Source organism: Trachymyrmex cornetzi, unplaced genomic scaffold, assembly GCF_001594075.2.
Source record: "Trachymyrmex cornetzi isolate Tcor2-1 unplaced genomic scaffold, Tcor1.1 scaffold266, whole genome shotgun sequence".
NCBI lineage: Eukaryota > Metazoa > Arthropoda > Insecta > Hymenoptera > Formicidae > Trachymyrmex > Trachymyrmex cornetzi.
In genome coordinates, this window is record NW_017297334.1 from 287,117 (window position 1) to 308,047 (window position 20,931).

At 32.4% G+C, this 20,931-nt stretch overlaps 1 protein-coding gene across 1 annotated transcript in view; it reads right to left on the reverse strand.

The window, feature by feature from the left end:
* LOC108761830 (uncharacterized) overlaps nucleotides 1-20,931 on the reverse strand; it is a 154,483-nt gene that overhangs the window by 56,487 nt on the left and 77,065 nt on the right. The window contains exons 2-3 of the mRNA XM_018508574.1: nucleotides 11,152-11,360; nucleotides 6,631-6,766 (exon numbers count right to left, since the gene is read on the reverse strand). Coding sequence (XP_018364076.1) covers nucleotides 6,631-6,766; nucleotides 11,152-11,360 — 345 coding nt within the window. The remainder of the gene's footprint in view (nucleotides 1-6,630; nucleotides 6,767-11,151; nucleotides 11,361-20,931) is intronic.

Genomic DNA, 20,931 nt, shown 5'->3' on the forward strand with positions numbered 1-20,931 from the left:
GTACTAACGACTACCATATAGTCAACTAGCGAGTAAATATCAATAATAATCATAACTTTTGTACAGCACATGTTTCAACACGAGTAATGTTAATTATGTAATAATTATATATTTAGTAGCAAATTATTATTAAAATTAATTTATATAAAATCTATTTACGCAAATAAGCGTAAATCTCTGTAACATAAATTCATCTAATTCATCGAAATTTGTAATTTAATAATAATTTGATATAAATCTATCAATCTGATTTATGAAACAATGTTTAACATTGAATTAAAGACGTCTGAAGAATTAGGTTTCAAAAGGGCAAAGATATCCTTCTTCTACGATTAATTTAAAGTAAATTTTACTTTTGCAGAAGTTTAACATATGCAAACTTAATTACCAAGATATTATAAGTCTTCAAAATTCAGAGATTACATGAGAAATATTATTTTCTCAATTTTGAAATTCGTTACAAAATTTAAAACATTATTATTAAAACGTTATTATTATTTATACGTTACTATTATTCGATAAAGCAGACGATGTCTGAAATGATCTGCATATCATATAGCTAACTATCGAATGACACGATTATAAAAAATGTCAGTTGTTTCGCATGACAACATTGTGTAATTTCAAAGGATTCAATGTTTCATTCCTAACAAGGTTTCCGGAGAATTTTCTTTCTGATGGAATGCTTTCTAGAAATAATATAGTTCGTTGGATATAAAATAATGAAGTGATGGAGTGCACACCGTATTACTCACGGTGTTGTGTACGCTTACGGTACAATGCTCACATATATAGTTAGGTAATTCAGTAATACCGTTCACGAGTTTATGCGACTTTGCTGTTACTGTACTACTCTATCAAGGGACAGTGCACAATGTTACTCATATTAATTCAAATTTACACAAGTCTTATGCACATAAATAACTAAATCGCATGAAACAGTTGCGTTCACCGTATATGTTACGTAACATAAATTATTTTTAATTTCAACTGCGCATTGTATTACAATTGACGTATTAATGTTACAGAATGTTGAATGTATCGCCAAACTCAGCATTCTGTTTCCGCGCAAAGGATGCCAGAGAGACGAGAGAATATAACATTTCTGATATTCAAGCATTTTTCCAGCATCCTACGCAGAATCGTGCCGTCGCACTTTAAGACGTTACAGACCGTTCATTGAATCGATATAGAGTTGCGAAATAAATTCTTCTCCTTTCAAAGCAGGAGATGATAGCACATGTTCCAAGAATAATTTTGTAATTTTGATACATAAATGCTATTTAAACAACTTTTCGTTCGAATTTCTAGTACGCCTAGTTATATAAGAAAAAAGTACAATTTTGCTCAATTTCATTATATAATTAATATTCACAAAAATAGTAAAATTGCTTTCCGTATAATATAAAATGTAAAGAAAGTTTTATATGTATATAATATATATATATGTACATTAGTTTTTTGAAAAGTAAATGAATTTAAAGTGTAATATAATGATTATACTATAATCATACACATGTAAAATATACTGCAATATTAAACCAAATAAAATCCTTTTCCACATAACAATTATTTTGTAATTAACATACAGTTTCGTTATATTGTGAAAAAGCTAAAATTGCGTATGGAACGTTTGTGAAAACTTGCTAGCTAGGAAAAATAAAAAAGTATAACGCGTAGAAAAATAAAATTCTTGAATATAATAAAAATATTGAATAATTTTCCGCTAAACAAAGCAGAATGTATGTATGCAGGCGCAAAAAGAATGCAGCTAGTTTTTATTTAAAAAAATGTAGTAGCCATACAAGAAATACAAGAAATTTGCAAATATTTGCAACTAAATCTTTAGGTGTATAATAAAATAAAATTCTGTTAAGTTTATTTTTAATAAATTTAATCAAAATAAAACGGATAAGATACATTAATAAAAAATATATCTAATGATTTTAGACTACATGAAAGTAAATTACATAATTATTACCGGTTTTTAATTCTCCACATAATTTTTGTATGACAGAAAATTCTTCTACATTTTTGACGTGTGTATTTTTATTAAAGAAGAAAATACAATTATTATATTACGTTAAAGCATTATGTTACAAAAATGGTACGAAATTAATTTAAGTAACAATATTAGACGAACTGCAAATATCTATTTAAGACCGATTTAGTCTCTGTAGAGGCAATAATATAAATATAACAATACATTTTCGATTAACAAAATATCGTGGTTCACTAATTAAATTATAGTGAATTAAAAGTTCCGAGAAATCTGCATCTTTTTATATTTCGACTTTGCCGTTCGTGTGGTAATGTTCTGTTATGCAACAATTTGTAACAAGCACAGCAGTATCACGGTAAACAGTGCAGCACGCGTAGAAGCATACAAAAAGTCCAATAAGAGAATACGTTCCATGCGTTGTGAGCTTTATGCGTAGCATAAAGGATTCAACTGTGTAAACATATATGCGCGAAAGTTCTTCAACTGTACTTCGAGAGTCTCGATTTTCGCCTTGCAAAATGTATCTCCGCGACAATTCCTGCATTTTCTAACGCTGCACTGCATAGTGAAATCTTCGATTTCCCGCAAATTTAACGAAAAGAGAGAATTGTAGAAAACATCTGGTATAGCCCTAACAATGCTAGTAATAACTTATAGCAAAAAGATTTAAAGAGCTCACTGGACAGATATATGTCGAAATTATTATCTCACGGTCGCTCATCTTTGAATAAATCGCAATTCCCTCAAATCCAATAAAATATTTCACAAATACCAAAGTGAGAATTCCCAGATGCATAAATATAATCGGCTATTTCAGTGACTGGATTCCCCCAGTTAAAAAATAAAATAAATTCAAAAATTTAATCTCAAAATAATCGTTGATCATAGAAATAAAGAAAATAAAAATTTAAACATTTAAAAGCAACCATTGCTTTCTCAAAATTTGTTGTGTAAAATGTGACATTTAAAAAATTCTAAGAATATAAAATAATAAATACCCTGATATATAATGTGTGTTTCATATAATGAATTTTGCGAAAACGTCACCGTCATGTACTTCATATTTAATTTATAAGACATGTAAATAAAATATTTGGTGTAGCACTTCTTACATTAAAAATATGAACATCAAATATTGTATATCGTTAACTATATTTTGAATTTTTACAAGTTCTTTTTATTGATATCGACAATTTATCGGACCAAAAGAACGCGCTTTCACTTTATTATATAAATTATTTTATAAATACATAACACGTACGATTATATTTTTGTAACATCATATTTTAATATGCAATATTTTGTAACATTCATACATCATATGAATAACAACTTGATTAATATGCGTTATGGAATCCGTCACTTATACGTATTAAATGAGTGATTTGAAATTCACTTTATTGAGTTTGCGACATTATCAATGGAATGCAAAGCGACATACTTTTAATTATGCGAGTTTAACTTTTATATTTCGTACGACAAATTACATCCATGTTGATGACGGTGGAATGATAAACTAATTTCCTTAATGAACGACAAAACTTCTAATTCTGCGTAACGTACATGAATCTCCAAAATGGAATTTCGCCAACCTTAATTTATCATACTGTCCCGAATCCAAATTTTTGAAACATGCCAAATTTATAACCACGTATAAACAAGTCATCTGTCAAGTTATCTGTTACAATAATTTCTTATGTAATTATTTAGAAACTCTTTACATTTCTTGAAGTGAAATTTCACTATAAAAGAGTGAAAATACTGCCACTATCAAGAGTGAAAAAGTTTTTGAATAAGAGTGGCAAATTTTCTTTTGGAGTGAAATTTCACACTTTTGGAATGAGATTCGCTCCAAAAAAAGAGTGAAATTTCTTTCCTTTAAAGTGAATCTCACTCCAAAGAAAGAGTAACACAATCTACCACTCTTCAAGTGTAAATTTTGTACTCTTTTTAAATAGTGGCAGTATTTTAACTCTTTTGAAATGAGTTCCAAGAAAGTTAGAGAGTATATCATTATTTACAATTAGGATAAAATCAGGGATTATGGCATAGGCTACTAATATGGAATAGTGGCTTATTTTTTTAAACAAAGCATTGCAATCTGGCGACAATCGCTGAAAGTTATTGCAACTGTTACCAAACATGTCATAACAAGCAATGAACTCGTGTTAGCATGCATATTAGTAACTTATTCGTGATCAGATTAGGTTAGGTTAGATTACAACATGTATTCTATATCAGTTTATTTGCGATTTTTTATTTATCCAGGCGTAATGTTAACGTTCGTAATGATGCTATTATATTTTCTGTGTTATTGTACAATAAAAATTTAACAATTTTCTATTTTTCTTGATCAGTTTATATAAATAAACAAATTTGGACTTCATTTATTGTGTTATTTATTACTATGGTCAAAATTTCATCGATATTCCATATTACATCCCATTTTTTAGACCCTCCCACTTTTTCTCACTTTTGACTTTTTTGTTAATATTGACGTTGGACTTAAATTTTGGCGACTTTCATTTATTGGATGTTGTAGCTAACATATTTCTCAAGAGTTCTGTGTAAATTTAAAGTCTTCATATGTATTTATATCGGAGCAATGTTAATTTAAAAAAAGCTATTCCATAATCCCTACTTTTACCCTATACAGAAAAATCACGCATCACTATTACAATATACATATACAGGTCAAAATGAGATATCTACTATTCAACCAAGTATATTGCATGTGACGAACAAGTTGATATCAATTCAACGGTTAAAAGGATGATATATACGAATTGAATTCAATAGATGGATCAAACGCGACAGAGTTAATAACGATGACAAGGGAACTTTCAACGCCAGCTGTGTTGCAGAGATATACATATCTCTTTGAGTATTTTAACTTACAACATTTTATGGCACAAATATAAATTACAGTAACAAAAGGATTATCGTAAATTTTGTCAACGGAAGTCTATTTACGATTTAAAAAATTTTTAAATATTCTTACGTGTAATTGATGCACTGTTTAATATAATTTTATATTTAACCAAAATTGAATTTGAATCTGTGAAGATAGCACAGTATTCTACTAATACTTCTACTTTAAAAAAAATGATTACAGTTCCAGTGGCACTCTCTTTTTATAGTTCTACAATTCTTATAAAAATAAAAAAAAAGTTCCGTATTTTTTATTCTAAAGTTAGAACGCCATATTTTTAATTTGGTTTTTTAGTATAAAAATGCGAAATTTTTTTATTTTTATTAGGAACTGCAGAACTATGAAAAGCGTATAAAACTGTTATTATTTTTTTTATATTAATAGAATGTCGTGCTAACTTCACAGATCCATGAATTGATATTTTTTAATTACTGTCAGTTTAACAATATTGTTATTGCACAAACAAAAAAGTTTATCGTATCACTGTTTATCAAAATTAAATTATAATCAGACAATTACCAATCAAATCATAGTTTTATGAACAATTTCTATGGTTTCCGAATTTTAGTTACACTAAAAAAAAATATAGTCAATTTTAATAAATATTTAGTTCAATACTGCCAACTAAACATTTACTTACAGTAAATAAATATTTGTTCAGTAAAAAAAATGATTATTAAATCAAATTAACATTTCTTGTATCAAATAAATATATCTTTATATTTAATAACCATTTAGTTGGCAGTATTCAACTAAATATTTATTAAAATTGACTATATTTTTTCAGTGTAGAAATAATATTCTTCACGCATTAACTTATCAAATATACTGATTCAAACAGTAAATTAATTCATAATAAGAAAGATTCAGTACTGAAAAGTTCGAAACATTTCGATTTCGATTGTTCGAGACAAAAATAAATAATGGTAGTTGAAATTTGTAAATTAGAAACTATAATATCATAAAAAATATATTTTTTCATTAATTTTATTCCTTTTAAGCACTTCGTATAAAACGGAGCAAAACCTTATTTTTTAATACAACTGGATAAACGAAGCATTTCTATGGGTCACTGCTCTCAGAAGAAATTTTCACGTAAAAATACGCGGTTTAAAGAAAATATATAAAAGCATTTGCGCCAGTTCCAATTATGTATCGCTCGTAATTTTATAAAATTATCATAGTCACACAGAAACTGGAACATTATAGCGAAGCTTTTTTAATTTATTCAATTGAGATAAAAAATATTACCGCTGCCTCAGTTATGTATATTGCACGCGCATATATATAATCAGATTTAAATTTAAAAGTTTCGAAAAATTCTACAAGAAAGACTCACCAGATAATTACATAATATTCAATTGTTAATCACAAATACATATTGCGACTTAAATACTTTATGGGAAAAATTAGTTTCCTATTATTGCTGAAAATTTAATTCTATCTCCGCATATACACTCATTCAAAGATGTCGCGAGAGAGTTAGAATTATTAAGCACCTGCAGTTCTTGTATGCTTGTATTATCCAATGTGACATAATAAAAAAGCAAGAAAAAAAGGCTTCCGACTTTCAAGGCACTCGCTTAATTCGCTCGTGCGTAAAGCTACAGCCATGGATAACGGTAGAGTGGCAAGTCTGCCTTGTGCATGTGCGGAGTTTCGTGATACCGGATAATACCATGGGGCATGTACTTACATACTACGGTGAGATTCTTCGAGGCGGAGGCTGTGGAGAAGGTTGGCGCGTCTGCCGTAACTTCGCAGATGAATGTACCCGAGAGGCCGAAGTCGACATTGCGAAGCGTTACCTGGCTGTTGTTCGACTTGTCGGGCTGAAACACACGTCCGCATAAGATGTACACAGCGAATAGGAATACCTACGTATCAGGCGCTACGGCCTAGGTTGTTATGCTGCGGTGAAGTAATGCCATTTACATGCGGACGTGATAACGTGATTCGATATAATCTCATTTGTTGAAAGATATTACACATGTTGAAGAGATTAGTTATTCATTGTCGTGATTCGATGTCTGTACATAATTATTAATCGAATTATAAACATGGATTTCCTATTAGCTATTTTATTAGTTAAAATATTTTGTATTATATTATATTTTATATATCTATGATATAAATAATTTTAACTATTAAAGATATTTAGCGCTGATAAGAATTATTTTTTTTTTAAATCTCTCATAAATATATAAAATTAGAATTTTTAAAAAGATGCACCGTTCTTTATTTCAGCAAATATTCCATGAATATCCTAGTTCTCGCATCGAAAGATGCCTGGTTCACTTGAGGGAACAATCACCTTATCAGAAAATTATCGGGCACTCGACTAAAGTGACCCGGAAAGCCAAGCTGGTAGAAGTCGTGCTACGGAAATAGAGGTAAAGCGACGTCGTGATGGCGATAGAGGCCGAATAGAGAAAGGTTTAATCGGAATAGGCAAAACGAAGCACGCATAATTAGCGATGCTTATATAATGAAAGAGGACGAGTGAACAGGAACACGCCGATGGCTGGGACGAGAAAAAGGATGAATTACAAGTTCTTTGACGAGCGAAAAAGGAGCGTGAAAGGCAAGTGAGCTCTCTTTTTGTTGATTTATGTGGACGAAGACGTGGAGTCCCCGGCTGACTTTACAGAAGCAGGAACAAAAGCTCAGCACGCCGCATGAGAGGAATAAATATGAAACCATAGCACTCTCACTCGGTGCTATCCAGGGAATAATCTCCGACGTGTAGCGTCTTGTCGTTCTCTCTTCCGACTGGCGATGACACTGATATCCTTGCGCGAGATACCCAATATTCGTGGCGTATGAATCGATCATTCCCAGGCTAATAACGTCCAGGATTAACAATTTTGCATGTCATCAAGTCTGTCGGATAAGCGCTACCAATACGTCATATGCATGAAAAATTAATGGAGCGCCAAAATAATTTATAATCAAGACATCCAATAATAATAATAATAATAATAATATTTTATTGACGTGCAAGATAATATGATTTTATAAACGTGAGTGCGGTATAATTTAGAGTAACATTCGAAAAAATAAAGCATCAAAAGAAATAGCGTTGTTGTTTAAGAATCTAGACCTTTGTAACTCAATTTTTATCTTTTCTTTATAAAATTATATAAGTTTTTTTTCAAAATATATATGTACAATTATTGTAAAATTAAATCCGTTATTTCTCGGAACTAATAATTCACCTGTAATTACTATTTTAACGTTCTTTTCTCATTCAAAGTTTTAAAAAGACATCATTGACATAAAGTCATTATTTGCGGTTTCTTTTATCTAAAGGATTCGATCGTGCGGTAACATGCCCATTGCGATAAATTGTCTTTTTTATAGACCGTTACTTGTTCGATACTTGTTTGAATTCCTACTAGAATGGGTTGCAACGATGTCAATATGCTGGAAACGTGGTATCTATACTTCTCGAACGAGCGTCAGGACTTGGTTTGGTCGGGAATTGCAAATAGATATTGGGAACTAACCGTCGCGACTTCGGGCACTGCATTGTGAAATAATGGGTCAACGCTCGTAGGTCATGCGTCCTGTGGCTCTTTTTGCTTGCTAACTCACTCATCCGTTGTCTTTAACGTTACAAAATTTCACAGTCAACATTCCACTGTAAATATACGAAAATCAATAAATATCAATGATTTACGAAGGTCGATACGATGAAACGCATCACGAAGCATGTTAAATATGTTGATATGCGTAGTAGCAGGCTTTATATTTCATCATGAATAACGCTTTTAACGCACTGCATAACGTTCTGTGTTACAACACCTGCCTGAGCGGCGCTTTGTTGACTCGTGTAAATGTTTCACCGCTTTGACTTCGCAAACGCTGAGTCGAATTGGTTAACTCGATGTTTAGCACTTTCAGCATACGCAGAGAATTTACGCGTACGTGCGGAATCCCAACAATAATCTGCTCTTTACTTGCATGCAAAATAAAATTTGTTATACGAGAAGTTTCCGCGTGTTATAGTAGAGTGTGCGCGGTGCAATAAGATAATAATTCATGTCCGTAATCATATAAAGGATCTATGATAACACGACGGGAAAACAACGGAGTAAAAATAATTTTTTTTTTCCCTAGTCCTCCGGACACGCGTTGCTACGAGCGTGCTAACGATTTATTTCCCAATATAAAGGATCTATTAAATAAAACATATACCTGGTGTAACGACTAGAGTATTGCGAGATTAACAACTCATGGAAACAAGGCACGCATCAAAGTCCTGCCAAACGTATTTCCGATATAGATATCCGGGCAGGATATACGCATATAGTAAATCGAATATCAGCTCGAAAACAAGCCAAGTAACAAAACAATTTTTTTCGCAACCTTTCCCTCTGGGAGGGGGGGAAATAAATGGGGAGGGGGGCGAACGTATTTTTCGAAATCGAGGCTTTTATATCTCTCACGGCAGCGCGGTGCATTACTTCCCGTTCGTCACCGGAGAACCCGCCGCGCGCGTGTACCATGTTTCGAAACGATAAACGTAAACGGGAACAGGAACGTGCGGCGCGTTGTCACGGTTTGTCAGGTCGTTCATTCGGCTGTACCGGAACACAACGGTACCGAGGGGCTTGTTTTTGGCGCAACGCGATTGGCGGTCATCGCGCCACCCCGCAAACCATCGCGCCCAACGCGCGTAACAGCCTACGGAAATGTTCGAGCGATGATAAAAGCATCGTAGACCCAACTGTTTTACGGCGATTACAGCGGTCAAGGGTGTTGTTAACGAGACGCCACCCCGCAATCTGCGGTTTGCGTTACGGTAATACGATAAAACCGCATATTTCGTTGTTAGGTAACCCCAGCTGCGATTTGCGCGGCTCGATCGAAAAAGATAGCCACAGTTTCGCAGACTCATTAGGACATGTGCAAAAGTATCCCAATTAACAAATGCTCCCTCCTACCACTCTCAGTTGCCGATCGTTAAGATCTAGAACATTTCGTTCTTTTTAACGATGTGCATGTTCACAATGTTTTAAAGGGATAACAGGCGTTGAGAAAAAGAATAGCGATAAAAAGAATAGAAAGATTAATGATTTATACGGCGAAACAGAGATTAGTACTAAATATATTGAAATGTGATTACGCTTTCCTGTAAATCTTTTCACATTTTTTTATCAGATGATTTATGGTAGATTTAAAGGAAATATGTTCGGATAAAGTTTATCTCTTAACTATTAAAAATTTGCTGATAATATCAGTACAAGAAATATGATAGTAGAAGAAATATTATTAAAAGATCTGATTTAATATATATAATTACTAAAATTTGGCAAAACATTTAAAAAATCTGTCAGTATATACTATAAAAAAAAAAACAACTAAGTAAAAATATGATTCGAGTAAAAATAATTTGAATACATTTAATTATTTATATCATAGATATGTTTGTGTCAAATATTCTTCCGCACATTATCGTTATTCGGATTACATTATTTTATCCACCCCAACATATATCTATGTAAAATTACTGCTTATCGATCCATTTTCAATTTACATTTTGGTAATTGTATGTCAATATATTATTTTCTGTGCAGAGAAATGGCTCATTTTATATTTTATTAACGTTTATTAAATGCCAAATATTTGCCATTTGGAATTCATAAACTCGTTTATTTTATTAAAATTTTCACGTTATAATGATCCTATTCATATATCTAGTTAAAAAATGTTTGTTGCAATTTTTTTTATTAACAAAGAATTATAATTAAAAAATGTTTCCCTTTTCTTGCAAAAACTTTAAAATTTATTAAGAAAAATAAATATAAAAATATATTTTAAAAAATATGTATTAAAATATAAATATATTTTAGGAAAATAGATATTAAAATTTGGATAATAATGTGTGTGTAAAAAAAATATTTAAAAATATTATTTACTCGAAATGTTTATCTAAAAATATTCATTTATTTGTTCGTGCATATAATTTTATACTTTACTTTTATCTAAAGAAAATAACATGAAAATATGATGGACTGAATTGTCTTTTGTACGTTACTACAAAAATATTTTGTTAACATAAAACTGTATTAAAAATGAGTACAATACATACTATTTTACTATTATTATATACATAATAATACTGATTACAATATTGAAAATACGTGAACAATAAGCAAATTCAGTCCAAACAAATACGAAATGTTATCGGAGATCTCATTTAGTGACTCACGTCGACATTAATTCCGGAAATGTTGAAGGTCTTGGGAGATGATTCCTCGGTGGGTGAGAATCGGTAGAATTCGTGCCTGCCCCGATACCACTTGAGGGAGTAGAGTGGCGCATTCTCCAAATCATAATTGCACCGCAGAATCACCATCTCGCCACGTTGCACCACGTTCGGATCCACCTCTAGGCTGACCCCCCGCAGGCAGTTCGCACCTTTCAGGAAAATGAGAACAGGAACACAGGGCATTAAGTCTAGCGCGCATCATTAGTTCGCTTTTACTCGTCGCGCGAGAGGTTGCACAGCACGCGTCAGCGAGAAATTGCAATTCCGCCGAATGACAATTTCCCTCATCCTCCCCTCAACCTCTCTCGCAACTATGCATGCAACCGCAAACACACGCACGCGCGAGCTCTCACGTCCACGCGGCCACGTACCTGCATACATATATTAAACCCAGCCCCATCTCGTATCCCAACCATTTTCGCATAACCCATACTAGATGCTCTGCAAACTAACCCTCGCACTCGAACGAGCGCGATGTTTTTTGCTGAAACTCCGTTATGCGGGGATTATCGACAATTCGACCTATTAAGCCGGAGCCCGCAAGGAAGCCAAGCGTTGGATAGCGTTCATATTAAAACAAAATGTGTGCGTACTTCTATGTGTGTATGTGTGAGAGGAAAGGGAAGAGAGAAGAGGTCTGCAACTCCTTGGTGCAGAATGAAGCTCTTATTACGTAGTACCTCCGGGCTACACGGAAATGGGTACAGTCTACAAGCCGCGAATGGGAACAAAACTCTGCACGGTTACTTCCCTCCTCAAAAGCATCAGGAACATATGCTACGCTATATGTAATATTTTAGGAAATGTGGCACTTTGTACCTACTACGGACGATGCACGTTTTCACGCCCATACGGAAATGTGTTTACACATCGATGAAATGTGTAAATTTTTCGTCACATCCATTCCATTTATTATAACATGCTGATAACCTGCTCGTAAATACTCCTGTGCTCTGTATCGTATATTGAATACTAAATTCTTACAAAACATCTTGGAAAAACATGCTTTCAAATATGATTGATGATTGCAATTTCATATCATCCAATGTATTAAAATTTAATATTTTTGTATGTTTCCAAAGTAAATTTTATATCTCATTTTTACACATTTTATGTCACTACAAATTGCGTGATATATTTTAATATTTTAGCTTTCATTTTTCGTGAATTGTACAAAAATTTATTATTTAAAATATGACATTTTACTATATACATATCATCATTATGAAATTATATTGTAATTATAGTAATTTATTTTAGTAAATTTATTATAATATATTACATATTTTTATCGTTTTAAATTTTGTGCAATAATATATATATATATAAATAATTATTTATTTATTTTTCGTTAAATCATAATAATAATATGAGTAAAAATTAAAATATTATCTATATACATATATATACTTGATGAACTTCTAGTGAAATGAAAAGAAATAAAAATTAATAGAGGTACATATTTCTAAGTATTTGTATTATAAAAAATTAGAAGGTTTTTTTATAAGAGATTACCGAACTTTCAGATGAGCACCTTTAATGGCACGAAAGATATTAAACAGGTATTTCACTTTATACCAAATGCGTCGAAGTATATTATTAGTTATGGCATAATTTGATTGCGCAAAACATTCACATTCGACATATTGGCGAAATAAACTATATCTTTGATATATCCACAGAAGAAGAAATCTAAAGTAATATCAGAGAAATAAGGTGAACCAGGGCATGAAGTCTCTTCCGTCTAATTTAACCCTAATTCCATCTAATTCCATCTAACTGACCTCTAAAAGTCAATAAAGATAGTCATGCATGAACTGTAGTAATTACATGCAGAAAGGTTAGTAATTTTTTATAAGAAACTTTTTTTAGTTTTTCTTTGCAACAAAAACAAGCAGAAATGTATGTTTTTTTTATTTCCCACCATTTCAAACCGGAGGTTCATTGTGCGCATATATACGTTGCACTTTTTTTTAAATATTAATGCTTTTCCTCATTTCATATAAATTAAATTTGGACACGAGCGTTTATAAAACGCTCACAATTAAATTTAGCATGAAAGTAGGTTAAATAAATAAATAACTCATCTTATTCAAGCGACTTATACCTACGCGGAATGAGTTTATTCAAAATAAGAACATCTGACCGGGTTTAATATTGTGCACATGTTACACTAAGTCCTCAGAAATGAAAAAGAAACAGACGGCGCGGCGGCGCCACGTTAAATTGTGCTATATAAGAGCAAGAATACTCACAAAGACAAAAATTATTAACATGACATATCAACGATAAAAACATTGTTAACATAAAATTAAATATCGTATATAAAGTTATTAAATTATCAAAAATTAAACAATTTATTTATGTTAATATATATATATATCTCTATATATTAAACTTCACATAGTTAATTCATTTTCAATAAATTCCTCATGATAAATATCCAATCTAAAAAAATCTCATTCTAACTTGTACATAATTATAAACTATTAGAATACAAAAGCAAGTGGATCTTTGTCTATCAGACACTATTTTTGTAATAAGACTTCTGAATTGTCTTGTAAACAATTTTATGACGTCGTATAACAAAGCGTTTTTCATACAGTCCAGGGAATGTCAGTTAAGTTCCTTGATGACAAAAAGATACGAATTTCCCCGTTTACTACGAATAAGACTCGGAAAGTTGAGAGCTTTTTCCTGCTTAATTTTCGTTTGAAAGGCATCCTGAAAAATGTGGACTGATGTGACGCCAGTTTTAAGTTTCCAGGGACTTCTTTTGAAGGGTGCAATACTCGCATCCCTCGTTTTCCCTTGCTTTAGTTTCGTACTGCCAACGTATCTACATTTAAACTCTCAAGACCCCAGCTAGCTTCTATGCTTACAGTAGCGCCACTTCTTACACAACTAATTATTCGTAAAGAAAGCTAATTTAACGAAACACTTAACGTTTCAGCAATTTTCTTTGAAAGAAGGAAATGCACGCCACGCAACGCGAAATTACCTCGCTTGCTGACGTCAAATGGGACGATGGATTTTTATACTTTCATAAAGGCGCTCGTTTCTACAAGCAGTAGAAGCCAATACGATAACGGTAGTATATTTTATGAAGTAAATACAGTCGGCCCACTCTATATCGGTTGTGTTTAGTACTTATAATTTAAAGAACGTTTAATACTTATAATTTTTAAATTATAAGGAAAAAACTTAAAATGAACTTTTGAGAGACAAACTGAATGAACAGATTTGAAAGAAATATTTAAATTAACAGCGGTAAATACATCGCGAGATTACGAGTAATAACATTTTTGTGAAGCAGCAAGGTATACATTTTTATGATGGATTTATATTTTAAAACTAAAGAGCTTTTGTAGGAGGCATAGCCTGCAATTACATGGATAATAAATCCATAGGATAATTTTTTTTTTCCAATAATTAGCAAGTAGACTTTCTTTCTGATGAAAGGAGGTTGCATTTGTTCTTTTTGTTCGCTGCCATCATCCCATCGCTTTCCGCTTTCGCCAACTTCGAAATTTATAACAAAGTTTTAACAACTCGTCTTTCCTGTGTTGCGAGTAAAGAAAGTCAGGGATCCATCGCATCGAGAGCAGCGTAACGAAGAGAAATGTGAATTTGAATATACTTAGCCTTTAACATCAAAACTCCGGATAAATAGTGATAATTTGAGCGGATGTATAAAGATTAATCTTAGTAGTTTGTGTAGTTGAGAATGCTTAAGTAAAATCATATCTGTCAACTGAATATCACATATTTAGAATAGATTAATCAAATTTGTAAAGATTATTATTATTATTATTTAAAGTGTTATTATTAACATATTTTTTTAATAGTCAAATTTTGTTTTCGATTTTTGTAGTAACGAGTTGTGAACAAGTTCATGTCCATTCGCATTATCGCTATACAAATTTATACCTCTTGTATGATTGTTTATTATTATCAAAGTAATGCTAATATGATCAACTTTAGATTCTAGCGATTGTAAATTTATGTTTGTTGGAAATATCAACAGAACACGCACGATACACAGATAAGTCGTAAATGAATGTTTAGTTACAATAAACAACAATAACTTGATATTTCGTTTAATATGTTTATGTGAGAAACACTGATTTACGTGATTATCGATAAAAGATTATTTGTTACTGATACTCGAAACGTATCGGTTACAATTAATCAGCATTTCATCAAAACTGGTTTTTCAGTTGGTTTAAAAAATCTGGTTACATGGGCGTTGATCAAAATATCGAGCGAAGTTACACGTACATGCTAATCTCACATTTGAAAAAGTAACATTGGTTTTTCCGGCCGCTGCAAACAGATTTGATTGCGATAAAATTACGTCGATTTAACCGAACGGAAAGATTATCCCGGGTATATCGTTTAAAAGTAAAATCTACCCATGACATTTTTCGCGCGGAGGTATTAAACGGCGCAATCAACCCGAGTAAAACCATTTTCGTTAAATACGATCGACGCGATTTGCGAAAGCCGTTTCGACGGCTTCGGCAATGAGTTTTGCGGTACAGACAGTTTAATGCTGGGTGCGCCATCCCAATATAATTCCAGTACGATTGCCGAACGTTTCCGTCGCGGACGAATCATCGCGTCTGTACGCAAACGCGCCTCAGGCAAATTAAGTCCCACTCGTGTAACTACGAACGGCTGCGATCAGAATTGCAAAGTCCCGTGTACACTTTTCCCTTGTGTCTCTTTTCCATCGTCCCGACATGCGGCCAAACCCATGAGACGCGTCATAACGCGCGAGATGTATACATTTTACGACACATTGCGTGTTACAGAAATCACAGACATACGAGACATCACGTCGATCGATTCACTTTTTCGCCACGTCGACTACGATTTGTCTGTAATAAAACAACAGCATAAAGATGTTGGATGATTTTATTAACAAAATTTTAATATTATTATGAAGTAATCGTACAAAACCTTTCTTTGCAATTTATATTTAAAAAATCTAATATAGTTTTATGCAATTAAACTTATTAACTAAAAATGAAATTTTGTTGATCAGATTCTATCTAATAATACTTTTGAGATTTCCACGAATATTTTCGTCATTCATAAAGTTACGCGGTTTTGTGGGTTATCTCTCCCCCTCCCCCTCCCCCCAAAGTAATATATCTTCATGGAAAGAACATTTTATTGAAATATCTAAAAATATAGCTATAGATATATAGATCTGAAAATATATAATTTTGTTAGTCTATTAAAATAACACACTATGTAGAACACTTAACCTGGTTGCTAGAATGACAAAACTTTTTGTAGCATTACTCATCATATATACTTGAGTTTTCTACATAATTATTTTAATAGTCCAAAATTATTTTCAGATCTGTATACCTACTCAATTTTTTTAATACTTCAAATCGTTCTTTTCATATTAATACATCAGAATCTTTTTTTTTATAACTTTTTCTTCTTCAGTCAGATAACGTATTTGATCAGTGAGAGAAACGTAATTAAAACTTTGGATAGTAACAATATTTATGTAAACGGTTTTTTAATAATATTTATAAAAAAAATATTAATATGATATAATACTTGTGTATAATTTAACATTAATTATTCAACATAAGCAAAGCATTTAATTAAATGAGGTTGAATTATTACGTTCAGTATACCATATTCCGTAATGAGATCTGTTACCAAAGTCGTTATAACAGCAAATTTGTATTACGCAATTTATTTCATAATTAGATTTAACCTGAATATGATTCATTTTAATATTTGAAGTATGAGTCCCTAGTGCTCGTTTCATCAAAAACATTTGATTGATATTTATCACAGTTTCTTTTTTCAAAATGGACTCTCAATGAGAAAAAGCAGAAGTAAAAGTTTAATTAACTGAAAAGATGAGACAGATATAAAGTAAAAGAAATGAAGATTTAGTGACCTAGACCTGTTTTTCAACGAAACATAACTATTTCTCATCCGTATGCGTTGCTATGCGAATGTGTAATAAAACGTTGGAATGCTGGTAATCTCAGAGAAATACGAACATATTTCAGTCATAGTACACGCAATCGGTCGTTTCTTTATACATAGTAATGTAGATAAACGAGAAACGTCGGATATAGTAAGAGAACAGAACGGCCGCACAGCTTCTCTCGTTTCCCTCTCCTATCTTTTACCTGCTTTAAAGTTCAACAATGCTGAAGCAGCACAGCGAGAGAGTATTTTGTTGCCAGTTTCCCCATATGCTAACCTTACAAATTGCGACGCATCTTTGCTTGCATTCTGCACTTGTAACAAAGACTCATCGTAGATTAGATGTTATATGCAATAAACGTGATGGTTGCACGTTTCTAATTGTTCGAGACAATCGACGCGTCAATAAAACAGAACTAGCAAAACAGTTTGCAATGTAGGAAGCAATGGAACAAATATAGATACACGTATAAGTTTGTGAAAAGCTGACAAAACATTCTCTGTGTCACGGACTTAAGGCAATTTATTCTCTATCCGTATCAATATTAATATAATACATTTAATTAATAATACAATTTCACGGTTATTTTAATCCTCTCATTGTGGAGGATCAAAAACTAAAGCAGATAAAATTATTTAAAAGAGAATATTTCTCGAGTTGTGCTGCACGCAAATAAGTTAAGCTAAATTTAATATTTATTTATTGTAAATACTAACAGATGTCTCTACCTCGTGCAAAAGTTTACCGATAAATATTCAAAATACTGCAGGACACGATCCCTTTTACTATCGAAACTTTCTCGCAGAATGCGTTGATTATGTTATCATATCTACAGCCGCGTTTATGTTGTCGTTGCATAACGAAGAGATTCGAAGTGGAAGTTTTGACGTTATATGAAGTAGCGGAGCGACTTGATGAGCCCTAGTGAATCAAGCGCAAACAACAAACAAATTTAGCATCGAAGGCCTGTATTTTTATGCAGTATATACGTTATGTACGTACGCGCGGCAAGTTAACAAATTTTTCTGAGTTATTACGTGAAGTTTGGCAGTTCGATTGGTGCGGTGGGCGATACGTGTGGAAAATTCATGATTTTTCGCCAGCACTCAGCCGACCAGCCAACTTTCGTCCGCAGGCGTTGACCGATTCTTCAATAACGATATCGAATTTCAGAAATAATATTCCTGACATTTAAAAACAAGAAAGACTACATTCGTTTTATCCGAAATTTTGACATTTTAAGAAATACGTTCTATATAATTTTGCATGTATTATTAGAGCACATTGCGATATCAATATAATATAAAAAAAAAACCATTAAAATAAAAAGTTTTGTAGCTCCAAGAATAAATAAGATATAAATAAATTGCCTATATGAGCCTCCTTGTTAGTATATGTATAAACAGTATATGTATTTATAAGATGATGTAAAACATGATTCGCAAACAATTGGAATATACTTATTAACGAAGTTAACTGCCAAACGTTTCGATTTTAAGTCCTCTTCAGTGCAGAAATCAAATACAAACTACCTATGTAGTACTTGACTTCCGCAGAAGAGGACTCAAAATCTAAAATCGAAACGTTTACAGTTAATTTCGTTGCTAAGCACATTCCAATTGTTGCGAATTATGTCTTATCGCCTTATAAATATATTATTTACGCATTAAAAACTGTGAAAGCTTATCCTATCTATAAGCAATTTACCTTTTGTAACAAAATACATTACCTATCTGCATATATTTTTTTCATGTATCTTATTAGCACAGAATTTACAATATATTTTATCTTTGAAATTATAATCTACAAGAACTCTGTGTCAACGAAAAATTTAGCTAATGTCGCTTCAGCATTGTGCACAGTAAAAAGTTACAACTACCCGATAATGATACAGAATGCATTCAGTTTTTCAAGAATAATGCGACTTTCGGCGTCTAGCGACCGTTTGTTAAAAATGCTGACAGGCAGCAGATCGCAATGAAGCACGAAGAAATTTGAGAATAGAGAACTGCACTCGCTAGAAAAGCGGAAATTGGTGAAACCCGGGCGGACTGTCGGCAATCTGAGAAGTTATTACTGGGTGGGACAAATTGCACTTCCGAGCAAACAAAAATAAGAGGATATTAAACCGGATGAATGGAAATGGGACTCTACGTCTACGTAATGATGAAAGATGCGCGCCAACTTAATCGTTACTTATAATGACATAAATAGGAGGGTTATATTAAATGACACACGCCAGACGGGGAAGTTGACATTTTATTCATGAATGCACGTCGCTTCGCTTCAATTACCAGAGTTTGTAATTATCTAAAGTAGTCCCGCGACAGCCAATTACCATATATGCGTATACGTCTAAGTATAATTCTGATTAGCTAAATGCATGATACAGATTGTAAATTTGGATATATAATTAGCTATTTCCATTTATTTCATATTTCGTAATTTCGAACATTATACAAGTCATGTACAGTCAAAAAAGTTTTATTCAAATGTACACTTTACTAGTAGAATTATGTAGGGTCCATCAAAATAATTACAATATGTAGAAGCTTGAACGTTAATGACAATGCTGCAAAAAAGTTAACATTGCAGCAACCAATTTAAGCGCGTCCTACATAATTATTTGATGATACGAACAAAATTATTTCCAATCTGTCATATTGAATTAAATTTTTAGATAGGTACTTCAAAACCGTTCTTTCCGTGTATTAAATTCTACAACATAAAATAAGCATTTAACAGTTCAATACATGATAATTGATAATGTCCATAAGCAACGTGTATTCAGATGTAAAATGAACATGTAAATTTAAAATTCGTGACAAATCAGCCGTCTTATTTTGATATTTCATCGATTCATTTGATTCATGTTTTCGATATTGAGTTTGAGTGAATGCTAATGACCGTGCATGGACAAATGCAATCGTACTTGCGCGATTGATGAATAAATACATCAGCATATGTGTATAATATCGAAAAGACACAATATAATATATAATCTCTTCTAAAATCTAGTTGACATCAGAGCTGAATGCGGGATATGTTAAAAAAATGGGGTCAGAGAAAGAGAAAAAGAGACAGATGGAGCGCAAAGCTGTATCGAGCGTGTGTGCACATATTGTGGCGTGAAAGCACACAACAGTACGGCCAAATGAAAATGTAGCGGCGACTGGCTGCGCAGCCAGTCGGATGTCAAATCCCGAGAAAATATCGTAATTGCGTGAAAGCAGGGAAACGTATAACTTCATCATTGAGCCCGAATAAAGCGAAACGTTCCACGGTCTGCCATGTGCGACAACGGCAAAACGAAAAAAAAAAAAAATGATACGAGAAGATACCGTATAGAATTATGGTTTTACTGCTCTGGAGACGAGACAAAAATCCTTGGGGACGAAGAAAACCGGAGAAAATGACACGATGTAGCCATAAAATGTAAGTACCCGATTTCCGTGTGTTCATGCGACGAAGTCGTAGCCAGATATTTTTATAGCCTGACTTACAGTGAACATCGCGCTGAAATAAAATGCTTAATTATAAATGTAAAAGATAAGTTGATGATTACGACCGGTTGGCGAATAGCAAAATCAGATGTGTGAAAAAGAGCTCCTAACTACAGTATTACACGTCGCGGTTTATTGGATACTGGCGTTATATGTAGTTTCTAGACATACGTAATAAAATTGCGATCGACGCATCTTTTCATAGGCAATTATAAAAGGAAACTTCAGAAAAATATTTTGAGAAAT